Source organism: Pelobates fuscus, chromosome 4 (genome assembly GCF_036172605.1).
Source record: "Pelobates fuscus isolate aPelFus1 chromosome 4, aPelFus1.pri, whole genome shotgun sequence".
NCBI classification, from domain to species: Eukaryota; Metazoa; Chordata; class Amphibia; order Anura; family Pelobatidae; genus Pelobates; species Pelobates fuscus.
This window is the reverse complement of record NC_086320.1, coordinates 328666516-328686513: the sequence shown is the minus strand read 5'-3', so window position 1 is coordinate 328686513 and position 19998 is coordinate 328666516. Positions and strand designations below refer to the sequence as shown.

At 44.6% G+C, this 19998-nt stretch overlaps 1 protein-coding gene across 1 annotated transcript; it reads right to left on the bottom strand.

Annotated features, from left to right (window-relative positions):
* Positions 1 to 6541: 6541 nt before the first annotated feature.
* Positions 6542 to 19691, bottom strand: LOC134609459 (uncharacterized; the record flags this gene model as incomplete). The annotated part of the gene is made up of 5 exons (XM_063453134.1): positions 19109 to 19691; positions 14194 to 14198; positions 10608 to 11066; positions 7769 to 9796; positions 6542 to 7285 (listed from the first exon to the last, which is right to left on the bottom strand). Coding segments are annotated over exons 1-5 (3819 nt in total), but the record flags the coding sequence as incomplete, so codon positions are not given.
* Positions 19692 to 19998: the final 307 nt, after the last annotated feature.

Below are 19998 nucleotides of genomic sequence, written 5' to 3'. Positions count from 1 at the left end.
AATTTATTGTTCCAGTGCTCTATAATATTGCATATATGTCACATTTCCCTCTACACACATGCACATACACACGCGCGCACACACAAAAAACATTTTAATAATTTGTTTCATTTTTTTTTACTAACCCAGATTTTGAACCTTGTGATGTAACTCTTGATGAAACATGTTCTGAGTACAAACTATATTGTTGCTTCTGCTGTTGACTTTGCAGCTCAGACAGGTAGCATACAATGCAGATTGTGTGAAACTGTAACATTGTCTTGTGTATTTACTACAAACTAATTTCTACACCTGTTCAAATAATTTTTAAAGCCAATTAAAAGATTAAGTTACTTTGCAAATGTGTAACTATAATAGAAAGGTGTTCACAAATTCTGTTTCGATAGATATTTTGCCTCTGAGATAAAAATAGCAATGGGGAGTGCAGGAACCAGAGGTCTGCCTTCAAATTGGCAGACCTCGGGTTCCTGCCTTCAAATTGGCAGACCTCGGTGAGCTTATACTCAATGTCCGTAACAATGGTGCATATATTGGCTGAGATTGTGCATTAGTAACATTTTTGTTTGGTTTATTTATACACTGAAGCTAAATACTGTAGTCCAGAGGAAGGTAACCTACAGTACTCCAGATATTGTGGACTACATCTCCCATAGTGCTCTTATAGCCATTATGCTGGTAAAGCATCAAGGGCCTTTAGCTGAAAGTAGCCACAATTACTTAGTCCAGGTCTCAGCTGTTGTGTTTGTCTTGATGTTGGTGGGTAAACTTACTTCATACCCAAACTTTAGTACTAACTTATTTTTGGGGGAGTTCAGGATGATGCACATGTATTTTTTTAAAATTTGTTTTGTCTGCAAATGTAACATATATGTACTTTTTCTTTTTTTTTTTTTTTAAATTCTTTATTTTTGTTGTGCAGGTTGTTACACATAATCGACAAACGCCACAGCAGCGTGTTCAAAGATGTACTGAAGATCGACAGTGGCCTGATGCAGTGCACAGTTTTATATAATTGTAGCAATAACAAGCATAGCTAAACGGTGAAGTTAGTAAAGTGGTATACAATAAGATAATATAGCATTTAACAGTTCTAGATTAGTTATGGAAATAGTATGGTTTGTGCTAAGAGCCTGGGGTACATTGCAGCATTACTTGGCTTATGGGTGATAAGCAAACGGGTTGCATTGCTCCTGTAATAGCAGTTGCAGAGTGAGAGACAGTTCTCAGTAATACATTACATAGAGCCACTTCCCAGCGAAAGTTAGACTTGGGTAAGTAGGGTAATGAACAGTAGGGATGGACCAGTGTGCTGTGATCGAGGTGGCGTAGTGTATGGAGTAGACTATGTGTTGGCTAAGTGATGTCGTGTGTATAGGTGAGTGTCTTGTCTAGCCGTCTATGGTGGATATGGCATTCCGCTTGTCATGTGTGTGTGGTCTGTCTACGATCTTAATGCGGGTAGCTCCTTTGAAAGGATGTCGAGTGCCTTGTTGTCTGCCATGTGATTGGAAGTCCCCTGTGACCCTGGGGAGGGGGGGGGTTATGGGCGTGGGGGTTGGGGAGTGAGTGGGCTCCCTGTGTCCTGTGCTTGTCGGTGAGCCATGTGAAAGCGGGGGTTAACGAGGCAGTGAGACCGCCCAGTATGTAGCAATCTCGAGCCCGCAAGGCTAGTAGTGTCCTAGATTGGTCTCCATAAGGGCTAGCATTGCTGGTCTAAGGCGGCAATATTAATAATTAAGAAGAGCAGATGTGCATGTTTGAAAAGGAAAGGCCAGTAACACATAACCGAAACATAAACAATAAAAACATTAATACTTGGGGTCAGCAAATAAGAGGTGGGTGTGGAGCCTCCTCGACAGGTCCCTCATGCATGCCCCTAGGGCTAGTCCGAGACCAGGTTGTTCACGCTGCGTCGGGGTTGCCTTCCTTTGCTGGCGTTGCATGGTGAGGTTGGGGAGAAACAAAAAAGCCCAATCAGGGTGTCAGTCCCGTAGTGCAGTGTCCCGTAACGGTGGAGGGTGTCCCGGTATGGGTGCTCAGCCCTCATGTGGTGGCTGCTACGTACTCTGTGTTCCCTGGTCCCCGCGGGATAAAGGGGATTGTCTTCGCTGGGTCCCATCTCGGTGCCGTTGCAGTCGGTCCCAGTGCAGCGATGGGCGGCAGCTCCTCCACAGGCAGGCCCAGCTGTCTCAGCAAGGCGGGTGCTTCACTAATGTCCGAGATGGGGTAAATCTTGGAGTCATGTTGGATATGCAGTGTGCGCGGTGTGCGCCAGCGGTAGGTGATCTGTTTATCTCGGAGCAGCTTAGTGACGGGTAGCATGGACCTTCGCCACTGCAGAGTTTCTCCTGACAGGTCCGTGAAGAAAGACAGAGTCATAGCTTCAAAGCTAAAGGTGGCGGATCCCTTCAAGGCTGCGAGGACTGCCATTTTGTCGGCTGAGCTCCTGTACTTCACTATGAGGTCTCGGGGAGCTGTCTCAGGTGCTCCCCGGGGTTTCGGGATCCTGAAGGCTGCTTCAAAGCCGATGTTCCTGGCTTGTTTAGGTGACAGCAGGGCCCCCGTGAGCCGCCTTAAGAGGTGTGGGATTTCCTCCGCAGGTATATCTTCCGGGATTCCGCGGATTTTCAGGTTATTGCGGCGCCTGGTATCTTCCAGTGCCGCGAAGCGTTGGTCAGTCCTGGCCTGCTTTTGCTTAAGAGCGTGTAATTCCTGCCTGAGCTCAGAGATGTCTTGTGTTTGCCTCTTGGAGGTTATTTCGACCGCTTCGATGCGGCCTACCAGGCCTGTGAGGTCTGAGCGTAGCTGTGCTACATCTGCCTGGAGAGTCTTCTGCAAGTCTCCCAAGAGAGTTTTCAGCAGTGTCGCCGTCACCGGTTCTTCTGTCACTGGCTTTGGTGCCGGTTGTTGGGGCCTCACTGGAGGTAAGTTAGTGGCGGCTTCCTCTGGATAGAAATCCCCCGAGGAATCAGAGAAATCCGCGAGGTCGGCGGCCATCTTGGGGCCGTATGTACCTTGTGCCTGGTGGAAAAGATCTCTTATGCTTGGTCCCTGTTTGGGTCGGTCCGGTTTTGGCCTCTTGGTCTTCCTTCCCATTGTTGTTCTGGGTTGCTTGGGTGTTTTTAACAGCGTTTGCGTAGCCAAAAATTGTTAATTTGCTCTGGGTAGACACAGAGCCCATCTACCCTGCGTCCGCTTGGATCGGCTGCTAGGCTCCGCCTTCATATGTACTTTTTCTATTTGACAACTGTTAAAAAAAAAAAAAAAAAAAAATCTGAAGACATTAAGCCAAATGTTTTAGCCTGGAGCATTTTTAATGAATAGAACATGTGTAGTATTATTAATGTGAACAAGTGTTCCGTGGCTCATGTTCAAAATGTCTTCATTGTGATTCATTTGTCATTTCTTTATGTCTTTCTCTGTGTCCTTTCACTAAACAGCCATGTGGTGGTTTTGAGGATAAAGTAACATCATTCCATCATTGGAAAAATAGCATAACATTCCACACATTCCTGCCATTTCTTTTCAGCTACTGGCTCTCCAGCAGCATCAGATTTGTGCTCTCGTGCATGTGCAAGATTGCAGCATTGAGGTATACGGGGATCCCACAATGATACCGGAGAAACTGACGGAAGCCAAGCACAGAGAGATGGACACAGGTTTCTTCAGGAAGGAAGAGATTCTTTATTGGATCACCGATCGGGACTCAGAGGGACTAGCGTCACCAAAATACCACAAGTTCTGAGCCCCGGACAATAGTGCAGGCTCCTTATATAGGCACATAACTCCTCCCATATTAAGCTCCACCCGCACATTCTCTTAACCAATCAACACAAATAAGAATTAACTTCCTGTTTGACCGCATGGCCTGTCCAGCACAATGGAGGAGGGGAATACTATATCCTGTATTCTTGCACATGCTCCGTACACTACTGATCGTATCTTGCCACGTGCAACCAACTGATCGATACGTCAGCATATGCACGTACACATGCCACGTGGTAATCTCGGCCTACTAAATTTATTTTTACCGAGATTCCACCACATTCCCCCCTTTGATGCCTCTTGATATTTTACAATTACTTGAGGCATCACTTAACCTTGGTTTGCATACACCGCAAGTTACCTTGAACCAGACCAGACTTATCTTATGATGTGAATCTTTAACATTCATCTTCCTGCATTGGTTCTCCCTGATCTAGAGCCTTATATTTATAAATCGCCATTATCTGTGCAGCAGCCTTCCTCTCTGCTATATTTTCTATCAGGCTTTGCACAGATCTAACTACTAAGGGTATAAGACACGGTAGGAGTAGACACAACATTAAAATCAGTAGGACTCCACCTACCACTGCCTTAAGCCCTCCAAACCACTCATACCAGCTACCAAACCAACTACTTGGATTATACCCTTTCCATACCTGAGTAGGCACATGCGCTAGTTTAACCATATGGCTAGTAAGCTCAGCTATTGCTTGCCCTTCGTCATCTATTTGAAGACAGCAATTGCTTAGGTTAAACTTCCCACATACACCTCCCTCTACTGCCAAAAGGTAATCCAAGGCTAATCTATTCTGGTATACTGCTGTCCTCATCCTGGTATTATGCTTCGCTAGGAGATTGAGCGCTTGTGATGTTTCGTTAGTGATAATCTCAACCACCGCCTGTAATCTTATAATGCGGTTGAGCATATAAATAGGGGTTCTATAACCAAAGGTACCATCTTCTGCCCACGTGGCTGGCCCATAATAATCTGTAATACGCTGGGGAGGCCATTCATTATCTTCCCAGGCGCCTATCTCTATGGGTCCCCTTTTCTTCCTATGATTCACATCATACACTTTAACACCTAAAGTCTCACCTGTTTCAATAGGTAACAAGAAGAAGGATGGTTTGAGCATACCCAACACACATGCCCCTTCCCAGTCCTGTGGCAACTCCGAATAGGCTTTCTTACCACAGATCCAGTACAAATTTGCTGGGGCTCTCCAGGTAGATGTGATAGATAGGTCAAACCACACATCCTTTAAATTGGCGTATCTAGCAAACGGGTTAGATGGTTCTGAGACATTTGAAGCCGACCACCAAGTTGTATTTTTAGTATCATCATCATAAGCTTTTTGCCCTAGACAAGTTAATTCTCCTACAGAAGTATTATACATTATTCCTTTCCTTGCTATGCAAACATAACCTATGATGGAGGTCTTTAATCTCCACTCAGATTTACCTCTAACACTCATATGATAATCGGCTTGTGTAGATATTAGTTGGTCAACTGCCTCAGAACCGGACATTACCTCCTTTGCTTCCCAAGGCCATTGGTCTCCCATGTTAGTACCTCCACACACATAGCAGTTGGTAACATTAAGACTACCGGCAATACTTTCAGCTAGGTCAATGAACAGGTTTTTAGCATTATGGGGGATCTTATTATCTATACTCATCTCTTCATAAAAGGAATGGTATACTTGATGAGTTTGGGAGGATACCGTATCAGTCTCTATCCCTATAAACAATACTGTCCCAGGATCTAAACACGTCCCGTATATTTGAAACCCAAATAAATTGCCATACTTATCTAAGAACTTGTCGGGGTTATTTATAAGTATATGGACTGGGTTGCATTCCATAGACTTACAATATGGGCTAGTCGGCAACTTAGTCACTATCATGTCCTTGTCTACTGTCTGTCCCCAAGTCGCCCACCCCACACAAGACCAATATGGGCAAAAGTTATACTCTCTATTTGGGCATCTAGGACTCACATATTTATTTTTACTACTGGGACAAATATATTTATCATTAGACCCATACGTCCTCTTTCATCTAAGATCCCCACATACATTCCACGGCTTTCTACCACTTGATATCGCCTTACATGCATCAAATAGCAGAACACCCGAAGAATGTACGGATTCTAACACCGTCTTATTAATTAGGGTCCCCTGAGGATCTCCATTCCTGAGAGTCAACCAAATTGTACGGGGTTGATACTCTGGACTGAAGCACTTAGGTTCTCCTACTCCTAAATGGCACACACTATAGTCTATATTTAGGTATCTACATCTCGATACATCTCCTTTACACTCGTATTGTGAATGCCAAATTAGGGTTTGGGAAATATGGTTACCTGTTCTCGTAGTCTTAATGCATACCTCACAGCTAGGAGTGTCGGTACCTCTACCTTCCTGAATATAAAAACACACATAAATAAACACTATCAAAAACACATCTTTCGCCGTCATCCTCAGTCTTCGTCCGTGCGAAGGCACCTCAGCTTCCAGGATGTGAGGGCTGCAGGGAATGGAGTTCTGCTCGTCTTCACAGGTGTCCCTTCGAGACTTTCCTGGCTTATAAACTATACGTCGGTGGGCGGACAGGCTTTATTATGGCCTTCTCACTCACGCACCAAATCCCAAAAATAATAAAATTTGTAATCCACAATAATTCCTCGTTACTCCGACTGAGTAGTGCGTTTTAACCGGATCTTGCAGGGATTCTCTGGATCTGCTGTAACTTGCCAAGAATCGACTGCTGCTGGTTTAACCCCGGAGTGATGTATCCACGGAGTCACTTCGGCTACTTTTATCGCTGTAGGGGTAGACAAAAGAACAACATAAGGACCTCTCCACTTGGGCTCTAACGGTACATTATTCCACTCTTTAATCCACACTTGATCTCCTGGATGATAACTATGAACAGGGGGATAAATATTCACAGGTAATCTATCTTGTACCCATTTCTGTACCTCCTCCATAGTCTTACCCAACTCTACAACCTGCTGCCGGGTAATTCCTTCTCCCAACTGACTCAAATCCCCCCTTAAGTTACCAAGTACAGGAGGTGGTCGCCCATACATGATTTCAAAAGGAGAGAGGCCCATCCTTCTGGTAGGGGTACTGCGGATTCGCAATAGAGCTATGGGTAAGAGAACGTTCCACTTAAGTTGGGTTTCCTGACACATTTTAGCCAACTGGTTCTTAATAGTTCTATTCATTCTCTCTACCTTACCAGAACTCTGGGGTCTATATGCAGTATGAAGCCTCCACTTTATACCAAGCATATGAGTCAGTTGCTGTAGGCACTGGTGAACAAAAGCTGGACCATTGTCCGATCCTATAGAACAGGGTAGTCCATATCGGGGTATTATTTCTCGTAGCAGGAATCTCACAACTTCTCCTGCTTTCTCTGTTCGAGTAGGACATGCTTCTACCCAGCCTGAATAGGTGCACACAATTACCAACAGGTAACGATGTCCACCCGATTTAGGCATCACTGTAAAGTCTATTTGTAGATCGGACATGGGGAGTCCCCCCATAAACTGGACTCCTGGTGGCTTTACTGGTCCTTGTCTTGCATTATTTTTAGCACACGTTACACATCTTCGTACAATGGCCTGAGTCAAGTTGGACAATCTTGGTATGTAGAAATGTTTTCTGAGAGATTCTTCAGTACTGTCTCTCCCAGAATGTGTCCCGTTATGATAATTTTGGACAATTTCTACCGCTAGTGATGCTGGTATGACTATTCTTCCATCTTCTAGCTGATACCACTTGTTCTCCAAATACTTTCCTGGTTCAGTCTTCAACCACTCCTCTTCTTGAGCTGTATAAACTGGAGTCCATTGGGACAGCGGGCTTGGTATAAGAGCAGCTATATGCCCCACATACTCCTGTCTTCCTGATTCAGCAGCACGCTTAGCTGCACTATCTGCCATCCGATTTCCCTTGGTTACATCACCATCTCCTCTCAGATGCGCTCGACAATGTATAATACCGACTTCTTTCGGCTCCCACACTGCTTCCAATAGTTGTAGGATTTCAGCTGCGTACTTGATTTCTTTGCCTTCTGAATTCAGTAGTCCTCTTTCTTTATACAAAGCTCCGTGGGCATGAGTGGTTAAAAACGCATACTTGGAGTCCGTGTAGATGTTCACTCTTAAACCTTCAGCCAATTGTAACGCTCGTGTCAGTGCTATCAATTCTGCCTTTTGTGCTGATGTTCCTTTCGCCAGTGGCCGAGCTTCTATCACCTTGTCTATTGTTGTCACTGCATATCCTGCATAGCGGATCCCTTCTTTCACATAACTACTGCCGTCAGTGTAATATTGAACATCGGGGTTCTGGATGGGAAAATCACGAAGATCTGGTCTACTTGAAAATACTTCATCCATTACTTCCAAACAATCATGTTGACTTTCAGTAGGCTGTGGCAAAAGGGTAGCTGGATTTAAGGTGTTTACAGTCTCTAAATGCACTCTTGGGTTTTCACACAACATTGCTTGATACTTGGTCATACGGCTATTACTAAACCAATGATTTCCTTTGTAATCCAACAACGTCTGTACTGCATGTGGGACTCGTACATAAAGTTCTTGACCCAGAGTGAGTTTATCGGCTTCAGCTACTAGCAGGGCGGCTGCAGCTACGGCTCTTAGACAAGGTGGAAGTCCGCTGGCCACTGCATCCAATTGCTTAGACATGTAGGCAACAGGTCTTTGCCATGATCCCAAGTACTGTGTCAATACTCCCACAGCCATTCTTCTTTGCTCATGTACATACAGGTAGAATGGTCGTGTGTGATCAGGTAGACCTAATGCTGGGGCACTCATCAAAGCCTTCTTCACATCTTCAAATGCCGTTTGCTGTTCTTGAGTCCATAAGAAGGGGTCGTGCTCTGTACCTTTGATAGCTGCGTACAGAGGTTTTGCCAGTATCGCGTAGCTGGGAATCCATATCCTACAGAAGCCTGCTGCCCCCAAGAATTCTCGCACTTGTCTTCTATTCTTGGGTATTGGTATTTGGCAGACAGCTTCTTTTCTCTCTGGCCCCATAATTCTTTGACCTTCAGAGATATGGAATCCCAGATATTTGACAGTTGGCAAACACAACTGAGCCTTCTTTCTAGACACCTTGTATCCTGCCTTCCAGAGAATGTGTAGTAGATCGTGCGTTGCTGGCTGACATTTTTCTTTTGTAACTGCTGCTATCAACAAGTCATCTACATATTGTAACAATACACACTCTCCTGGGATGGACTCGAAATCCAGTAGATCTTGACTTAGAGCTGAACCAAATAGGGTAGGTGAATTTTTAAACCCTTGGGGCAGTCTTGTCCAGGTCATTTGGCGTTTCGAGCCCGTTACAGCGTTCTCCCATTGGAAAGCGAAGATACATTGACTTTCTGCGGCAATTCGGAGGCAAAAGAAGGCATCTTTGAGGTCTAAGACTGTAAAATAGGTTGCCCCGCCCGGAATCAAAGCAAGCAGGTTATATGGATTGGGTACAACTGGATGTATACTAACAACCGCATCATTGACTGCTCTCAAGTCCTGCACAGGTCGATACTCATCTGTACCGGGCTTTTGAACAGGCAGCAATGGGGTGTTCCAGGGGGAAGTACAGAATTTTAGGATACCATACCGTATGAACTTATCCAGATAAGATTGTATGTTCTTCTTAGCCTTCTGCGGGATGTGGTATTGTCTTAGGCTTACTGGATAAACCCCAAGTTTTAGTTCGATTTTAATAGGTGGAATATTGCGGGCCAGTCCTGGTGGGTTGTTCTCTGCCCAAACTCCTGGTATGTTGAATAAGGATTCATCACTCCTAGGGTTTTGGATAGTCAACGCTGTATAAAGTCGCCACTCTTCTTCCTTTGGTACGGATAAAGTCATAATACCTGAAGGTCCATTAAACTTTAAGGATGTTGTTCCATTTGGTAGGAACGTAATCTGCGCTTGTAATTTAGATAGCATATCACGTCCCAGCAATTGGACTGGACATTCAGGCATATAAAGGAATTGATGTTTTACTACGTGGCCTCCCAATGTACAGAGTCGACTTTTAAGAACCGGTTTTTCAGCACTTCTTCCAGTTGCTCCTATCACAGTAATAGTCCTTCCAGATGGAGGAGCAACTAGATTAGTCACCACTGAATGTTCAGCACCAGTGTCGATCATGAACGCACTCCTTTTTCCCCCTATTGATACATCGACCATAGGCTCCGCTCGACCAAGGGGGATGGAGCCCGGTCGGTATCAATAGTCCTCCATGACCGTGTCAGCCAATCCTACAAAGTCCCTACCTTCTCTATCGCGGGACCTTTGCGCTGCTGGAATATACCTGTCTTCCCTAACACTTCCTCTGTTCCCATTACTCCCTCTATTACCATTACTCCCTCCGGGGGCCTCCTCTACCTCTCGCTCTGCCTCTAAAGTTTCCGTAGCCTGCCCTGGGTAGGTCTCTCTCGTACTGCTCTCTTTGTGGACATTCGTTCCTCCAATGCCCTTCTTCCTTGCAATACGCGCACTGATTCCTACTCAAAGGCTCCCTATTCCATCTACTATCGCCTCTATCCGGGCCCCGTCTATCTACGCCTGCGATCGCTACCGCTAGCATATCAGCCTTTTTACGCATCTTGCGCTCTTCCTCTTTCTTACTTTCTGTATCCCTATTCATATAAACCTTATTCGCTACCTCCATTAGTTGGGTGATGGACATACCTGCAAACCCTTCTAATTTTTGTAGCTTGCGCTTAATATCTCCGTAAGCTTGGCTGACAAAGGCGGAGTTCACCATTCGGGAATTATCTGCGTCTTCCGGATTAAAGGGGGTATACAAGCGGTATGCCTCCAATAATCGGTCATAAAAGACACTGGGCGCTTCATCGCTTTTCTGAATCACCTCAACTGTCTTCGACATGTTAATAGCTTTCTTTCCTCCTGCTTTCATGCCAGCAATTATAGCGTCTCTATAGGCTCTGAGTTGAACCATATCAGCACCATTTACGTTCCAATCGGGATCGGTGTTGGGATAATGTGTTGCGGCCCATGCTGCTGGATTAGCTTGGTTCAAAGCACGGGCTCTATCCTCTAGCGCTTTAATGGCTGCTTGATTAATTCTTGTCCTTTCCTCATTGTTAAACAAAGTCATTAATAACTGCTGGCAATCAGCCCATGTCGGATTATGCGTCTGTACTATTGAGGTGAACAGATCAGTCATAGCTTGTGGTTTCTCAGTATACGAGGAATTGTGGGTCTTCCAGTTTAAAAGATCGGTTGTAGTGAATGGGACATATACGAAGACTGGGTCAGCATTGACCTGCGGCATCGATATAGGCTGACCCAGGATTCAGGCGAAGAGGCATCTGATAGTGCTTTAATTGTTGGGTACCGGTCAGTTGTCGGGTTTGGATGGGGCTACGTAAAGGGGCGTCAGTCATGGGTTCCGGTCGGGGAGAGATAGGGTATGGGGATGTGGGAAGTTGGTTTTGGGAAAAGGTTGTAAATAAAACACTTCGAGTCGAGCTAGATGAAGCTTGACCGGAAGTCTGAAGTGGCGCCAAATCAGGATATTCGTTTTTAATGGGGGTTGGTTCCGATTCCGGAAGGGGAGATTTAGTACGAGGGGGGGTGGATCCTGTACTAGAGGAGGAAGCGGAAGTGGATGAGGGTAATGAGGGGAGGGGTGCAGGACTTCCTGCATTTGCGTCACTTCCTCCTAACGGAAAGTAAGGGGGCGGCAAAGGGATCTCGGACTCAGGGGGCGTGTCCAAAATGGGCCTAACACCAGTCCTAGTGGACAAACAAGTCCTAGCTACCATGAGGCGACACTGCTCCTCGTGGCATGTCTGAAGCCATTTTGGCGAATCATTTACGGCCTGTCTCCAACAATCAATATAAGGAAACTGGCCGTAAAGTTCAGGCCTACCTGATACAGCCACGTGTAAGCGCTGTACCAGAGTTGGATCCAAACTGCCACGTGGCGGCCATGCCGCAACCAAAGTAGGCCACTCCCTAGTACACAAAGTGACCAAACGTACAGGAGACATTTTAACCCCAAAATCACAAGTTTTGAATCCCTTTTTAAAATTCTTCACCATACAACCTAAGGGATCCGGAATCGTTGACTGCGACGCACCCATACTTAACAATGGAACGTCGTCGACAACGAATACTATACACGCGTACTATTCAACAGTCACACCCGTTTCCTCTGGCAACAGCACCACGTGGTAGAGTTACCAAGTGAAACGTACACAATAACAATAAACACTCAGGGAATTCCCGTACACACACAGCTGTTACACCAGTCACTAGATAATCAATATTATGCCCTTTGGCGTAACTATACAGTCACCCACGCTATAATTCTCTATATACGAATTACCCGTCTATAACACACCCCAGTAACATCGTCTTTTACAAATAGCGGTTACAGTACGGTTAGCATAGGTCAAAGCACAAGTTAAGGTCACAATACAATTATTAGTGGTTATGGTGTTAAAACATGCAATAGACGACAATGATTAGTACTTATATACAGTGTCAGTAAATATACAGGGTTATGGTACCGTGCACTATAATACAGCAACACACTATTAACACTCTCGCTAAACGGCTGAGCTCGCGCTATCTAACAAGATATACACTTTACTAAACAATCTTTATCACATTTACAATTCCCAACTAAACTATTGGCCAGTACCTTGAATGGACTACCTAAAACTATATACACCCGTTTTGGTTAGCCACACTGCCCAATCACCACATATAGCGAGCTAGAGAACCGAATTTACACAGGCGCCTCTTAGTCGCACTATCAAAAGTCTAGTGGGTTCCAAATTTACACGCCTTCCCACTTAGCCCAGATAGGTTGAGAGCTAGCGAACCGAATTTACACAGGCGCCGCTTAGTCTCCCGGTCCCTCCGACCTAGCGAACGTAATATACACCCTAGAACGCTAGTCTAGACAAGACACCGGTGTCCGGCTAGGGCTATTTACACCAGGACCCCGCCTGACTAACAAAATCAAACGGTCTGACTAAAGAGCGTTCGATCGAGCGGTGCGCCTTCGCTCCTTCCCTCCGACAGAGGGGGCAGATACACAGATTCAAAACCCCTTTGGGCCTACCGCACAATCGGTATACCCCTAGTGGGTCCTGCCGTCTAAAACAGCAGTTGTCTTACCTCCTCGTTCCTGAACCTGAGTTCACACTCATCGACGGGGACACCCCAGCACTTCTCACGTAGAGGCCGATGATCTCCTGGACAACGGACCAGTGGCGCCGAGACGAAGGGAGGTCCACGCAGAAGTTCAGGGGTGCAGCCGTAGAGAACGTGGGCAAAGATAGACCGTCTCACGCCTCTGCCTCTCAGCTACCGTTGAACGATGAGCTTCCCGGCCAATGCACCAAATGATACCGGAGAAACTGACGGAAGCCAAGCACAGAGAGATGGACACAGGTTTCTTCAGGAAGGAAGAGATTCTTTATTGGATCAACGATCGGGACTCAGAGGGACTAGCGTCACCAAAATACCACAAGTTCTGAGCCCCGGACAATAGTGCAGGCTCCTTATATAGGCACATAACTCCTCCCATATTAAGCTCCACCCGCACATTCTCTTAACCAATCAACACAAATAAGAATTAACTTCCTGTTTGACCGCATGGCCTGTCCAGCACAATGGAGGAGGGGAATACTATATCCTGTATTCTTGCACATGCTCCGTACACTACTGATCGTATCTTGCCACGTGCAACCAACTGATCGATACGTCAGCATATGCACGTACACATGCCACGTGGTAATCTCGGCCTACTAAATTTATTTTTACCGAGATTCCACCACAACAAGACTGTAGGATACTCCATAGAAATAAATAATTTCCTTACAGCCGTCACTCGTGACAGCTGGGGGAAATGACAAGGCTTGATGCGGTGACTCAAAGTTTTGTCAGGCTTAGAAAAAAATACTGAAACAATGTAGTCCCTACTTTATTTTAGTATATCTTTTTATTGGGTTGGAACTTTTAGTGAATTTCCATTACGGTCAATCTGAGTATTTCAAGATTCTCTGAAATGCTAATTTTGGCCGGAGGGGTGACCGTGCCCCTTTAATCATCTCTAGTATGTTTTTTTTGTTTTTTTTTACCTGTAAGCAAGTAAATAATTGTACTACAACTACCAGAAACAATTGCTATAAAGCACTGCTAATAGAAAAGCTCAGCATTATTACATAAAGTTAAAGGGACACTATAGTCACCAAAACAACTTTAGCTAAATGAAGATGTTTTGGTGTATAGATCATGCCTCTGAAGTTTCATTTCTCATTTCACTGTCATTTAGAAGTTAAACCACTTTTGTGTTTGTTTATACAGCTCTAGTCACACCTTCCCTGGCTCTGACTGACCCAACCTGCATGAAAAAAACAGGGTTTCATTTTTAATCAGATGTAACTTACTTTCAAAAATATTGTATCTCCTGCTCTGTAAATTGAACTTTAATTACATACAGGGGGCTCATGCAGGGTTTAGTGAGCTATTAACAAAATGGAAAATAAGACATTTTAAATTAAACAGAATTGGCAATACAGGAAGTATAAAGCTGTGTAAGCCACATAGAGAGTTGTAACTAGTGCTGCATATACAAAGTGATTTAACTCATAAATGGGAGAGAACAAGGCATAATCTACACACCAAAACTGCTTCATTAAGCTAAAGTTGTCTTGGTGACTATAGAGTCCCTTTAAGATAATGAACGGCTGAATCACTTTATTTTGTGAGAGCAAGAGCAGGTATTTGTTTAAATAACATGAAAAGGAGAGAACCCAAACGGGTGTCTTACAAGAAGACAACCAAAAGGGTAGGAGCCCAGTCCAACCTTAAAGTTGGTAAAGTAGCAAAAAACAAAAAAATCTTTATTAAAGTCTATTAAAAACTGGGACTGCGTAGTGATGAACAGAGTCCTATAAGGAGAGGGATAGTGGCATGGAGAGACGGCTTGCAATAAGCCAGGAAAACCGAAAAGCCTCTCACTAAAAAAACGAGAGGGAGGCAGTATGCTAAACCATGCAAAAATCAGGGTACAAAAAGCAGTAGGGGAGAAAAAAGGAAAAGGAGGGAGGAAAGAAGGGTATACACTCCCAAGCTATTCCCTTGCTCATTGTGCTAGCCCTTACTCTCCTAAATAACACCTTCGTGGGTGTTCTAATCTAGACTCAGTCCATACATCTAAAGCCCCAGGTACTAAACACTAAACAAACATAAGTGCAGAGTGCTAAAGTGCTCAAAGAAGTGAAAAACGACTGATCCCGACGCGCGTTTCGGCGTAACCGTACGCCGTCATCAGGGGTATCTGACGAGAGGCTGTCCCCGCGGTTTATTTTATATCAGTACCTCATTAAATCCACCTGGGTAGCTGCCAATCCGGGTGCTCGAAACATTCGGCCGTCTCACGAGTGGGGCTAGGGGGGGCGTGGTATGACACACCGCAAACCCCGCCCCTACTACCACGTGATGAGCGCCCGGGGAGAAAAAAACGAGCGCACACAGATCGGGAGAGAGGGATTAACCCTTAGAGTACACAATTAACTCCCATTGACGTTATGGATAACAATCCTTTAGTTTTCTGTGGTATATATTATATGTAATGAAGGAGAAGAGAAGTGATTCATGGTTGTAGCTCATAAGTGAGTATCAGGTAGCCAGATGGACAATTTGGTAATTGGTAATTTGGTGTGACAATTTAACTCAAAATGCGAGCATTTATGTTGACAAAATCTTGTCTCCAGTAGTGCAGAAGCTACCATCTTTTCTCAGAGATACCAAGCAAATGCTCAACCTACTAACCAACCTCATCTTACCTCCAAACGCTATTCTATGCAGCCTAGACGTGGAGGCCCTTTATAGCTCAATTCCCCATAACCTTGGTATTAAACATACTCGTGAACTGCTGAAACTTGAAACGGACTTACCTGAACACTATGTGAATTTTGTGACTGAACTACTTGAATTCATTCTAACCCGTAATGTCTTCCTGTTTAATGGCAAAATCTTCCACCAGACCACTGGTACAGCTATGGGGACGTCTTGCGCGCCCTCATATGCCAATCTCCATCTCGGCTGGTGGGAGAGATGCATCAGGCTAGACCCAAAGCTGAAATCTTACATCGATCAGATCTTTTACTGGAAAAGATATATCGATGATGTGTTTCTAATATGGCTAGACACATCAGACAAATTCAATGAATTCGTACGCCTGCTTAACATTAATGATTTCAACTTACGGTTCACTAGTGAAGTAGGGGGTCAAAAACTTTGTTTTCTAGACCTAACTTTACAGGTGTCTGGAGGCAAAATCCAAACAACTCTGTATAGGAAAAAGACGGCCTCCAATAACCTCTTATGTTGGTCCAGTCATCACCCCACACCACTCAAGTCTGGAATCCCTATAGGTCAATACTTGAGACTTCGCCGGAACTGTTCTACTATGGAAGAGTTTAAACTAAAGGCGAATGATTTACGTCATATGTTTAAGACCAAGGGTTACCCTAATAGGGTTCTAAAAAGAGCATACCTTAGAGCAATCCATACTGAACGGGAAACTCTGATTATAGATGGGAGTCGAAAGACTGAGGAAAACAAAATACGCTGTATTGGTACGTTTGATGCAGGATGGGATACTATGTCAAATGTCTTTAATAAGTTCTGGCCTATCCTTAAATCTGATAAGCACCTTAAAGAAATACTGCCATCATTTCCTTCGATTACAGCAAGAAGAGGCAGGAACCTGAGAGACATTCTAGCACCCAGTCATCTCTCGACCACCTCCCCCTCTGGCTACTTTCAAAAATACCTACCAATGGGTACATTTCAATGCGGTCACTGCAGTGCGTGCCCATTTATCAGTAGACAATCCAAGATGGTCCCTGACACCAGTGATCTAAAGAAGTTCAAACCTCGTTCCTTCTTCAACTGCCACACAACAGGAGTAATTTATTTGTTGACCTGCTCCTGTGGCCTAAAATATGTGGGCAAGACGTTTCGTCATTTTAGACTTAGGATACGTGAGCACGTGAACTCTGTCAGGAGACATCTGGAGACGCCTGTCTCGAGACACCTACATCAACATCATAACCACTCTTCAGCAGGCATTCGATTTATGGGTCTTGAGCATATACCACAACCCCCTAGGAAAGGGAATTGGGACTTAAGACTAAGACAAAGAGAAGCATTTTGGATCTATCATTTAAAAACACTTTCACCGATGGGGCTGAATGAAGGCTTCTCCTACTCCCCATTTATTTAAAGTACTGCCGAATTCTGATAAATAATGATATCTCAAGTTAAGCATGTATATATGTATATAATTCTTTATTTATTTCTATTTCACATTTTGTGGCTACCCCAGGTCTATATTTCCATCATGCATTGATGGCTTACTATCTACCTAATCCCCTTTATGTGTGTGCCCTATTAAATATCCCTTGCCATGACCCTAAATTTAAAACTATTACCTGTGTATATAAACTATTTAGGAGGATACTTAATTATTGATTCATGGTGTATCATAGGTGGTAACATAGTATCCGCTTCTATTTAGCCAGGTTCTTACCAAATTGTCCATCTGGCTACCTGATACTCACTTATGAGCTACAACCATGAATCACTTCTCTTCTCCTTCATTACATATAATATATACCACAGTAAACTAAAGGATTGTTATCCATAACGTCAATGGGAGTTAATTGTGTACTCTAAGGGTTAATCCCTCTCTCCCGATCTGTGTGCGCTCGTTTTTTTCTCCCCGGGCGCTCATCACGTGGTAGTAGGGGCGGGGTTTGCGGTGTGTCATACCACGCCCCCCCTAGCCCCACTCGTGAGACGGCCGAATGTTTCGAGCACCTGGATTGGCAGCTACCCAGGTGGATTTAATGAGGTACTGATATAAAATAAACCGCGGGGACAGCCTCTCGTCAGATACCCCTGATGACGGCGTACGGTTACGCCGAAACGCGCGTCGGGATCAGTCGTTTTTCACTTCTTTGAGCACTTTAGCACTCTGCACTTATGTTTGTTTAGTGTTTAGTACCTGGGGCTTTAGATGTATGGACTGAGTCTAGATTAGAACACCCACGAAGGTGTTATTTAGGAGAGTAAGGGCTAGCACAGTGAGCAAGGGAATAGCTTGGGAGTGTATACCCTTCTTTCCTCCCTCCTTCCCCTTTTTTCTCCCCTACTGCTTTTTGTACCCTGATTTTTGCATGGTTTAGCATACTGCCTCCCTCTCGTTTTTTTAGTGAGAGGCTTTTCAGTTTTCCTGGCTTATTGCAAGCCGTCTCTCCATGCCACTATCCCTCTCCTTATAGGACTCTGTTCATCACTACGCAGTCCCAGTTTTTAATAGACTTGAATAAAGATTTTTTTGTTTTTTGCTACTTTACCAACTTTAAGATTGGACTGGGCTCCTACCCTTTTGGTTGTCTTCTTGTAAGACACCCTTTTGGGTTCTCTCCTTTTCATGTTATTTAATTTCTGGGTTACCCCCTATCCCCCAGTCTAGGTGACCGTCTCTCTAGAGGCACGGAAGTTGGGTACAATTTTCTCTTCCCAGTCTTCTGGCCCCTTGAGGTCTCTATCTTTCTAGGTATTTGTTTAAGAATTCATTTACTTAAGTGAGAATTCAAAGTGAAAAAAGACAGAGTAGCCAGAATGACAGCATAGTCACGAAAACAACTTTTGCTTAATGAAGCATTTTTATGCATTTATCATAACTCTGCACTTTTACTACTCAATTTTGCCATTTTGGAGTTAAATCACTTTTGTTCCTGTTTATGCAGCCCTAGCCATATCTCCCCTGACTGTGACTGATACAGGCTGCATGAAAACTAAATGGTTTCCTTTTCAATCAGATGTAACTTACTTAAAGGGACACTATAGTCACCAGAACAACTGTAGCTTAATGTAGTTGTTCTGGTAAGTATAATCGTTATATGCAGGCATTTTCATGCAAACACTGCCTTTTCAGAGAAAAGGTAGTGTTTACATTGCCCCTAGGGACACCTCCAAGTGGCCACTACTCAGATGGCCACTGGAGGTGCTTCCTGGCTCAGTAGGCAGCACTTCCTGCACAGTAGGCAGCACTGCCGTTCAGCGTCTCCACGCTTGCATGGGGACGCTGAATTTTTCTCATAGAGATGCATTGATTCAGTGCATCTCTATGAGGAGGTGCTGATTGGCCAAAATGGTGTTTTGCCCCGCCCCTTGCTGATTTCAGCCAATCTGGCAGGAGGTACGTTCTCCTATAGGCATCCATGCCATACGTACGGTCTTCTTCTACATTTTGGGATCCCAACTTCCTGTTTTTCTTGGACTTAGGTGTGACCTTTGCTTTAACAGTTCTCGCAGGGAAGGCATTCGCAGCTTGCAATGCTTTCTCGAACACTTCAAGATCCTGCTTTCGTACAACTGTGCCATTAGAAACATATGTACAGTCAGGTGACAGAACTTCATTGGCAAGGCAGGAAGTGGTGAAGGTGCTTGCTTGAACAGGTGTTTTGTCAGGAAGTAGTGAAGACATCTCTGGAGCAGGAGGGGGAGATTTCTCAGGGGTACTGGTTGCAAGTTCTTGAGGGACACTGGTAATGTTGATCACCGTAGTCTGTGTATCCTTTTGAGTCACGGAACCTGGACAGGTCTGACAGTAACCTTGGTAGTTTACAGGCTGTGTTGCAGGGATGGCAGGATGGATCTGAATAGTACCCAATTGAAGAACCTTTTGCCTAGCTGGGCGAGTTGGGCAGAGTGTGATAAAGTGCCCTCTTTCTCCACAATAGAAACAAAGGCCACAGCCTCTCCTTCGGTCTTTTTCTTCAGAAGACAGTCTGGTTCGGATGAAGCCGATCTCCATGGGTTCCTCCTTGTCCTCTGGAGTTTCAAGGCTTATTTGGGTAGAGTAAGGGTGACCAGGCAGGTCCTTGAAGGTAGGTTTGTGATGTAACAAAATGGAGTCGTTCTACTCGTATGGGTTTTTATTTTCTCTAGGTACCCGAGATCAGCGGGAACCTGGAGCAGACTTGGGAGTAGCTTTCTTAGAAGTAAAGCACTGCAAATATATATCGGTCATGAATGACTCCCAGTTGTCCAAGACAGCACCTCTTTCTTGCAGCATCTGGTATGCCCACGCCTAATCCGTCCGGAAAAGCGAAGTAATAGTG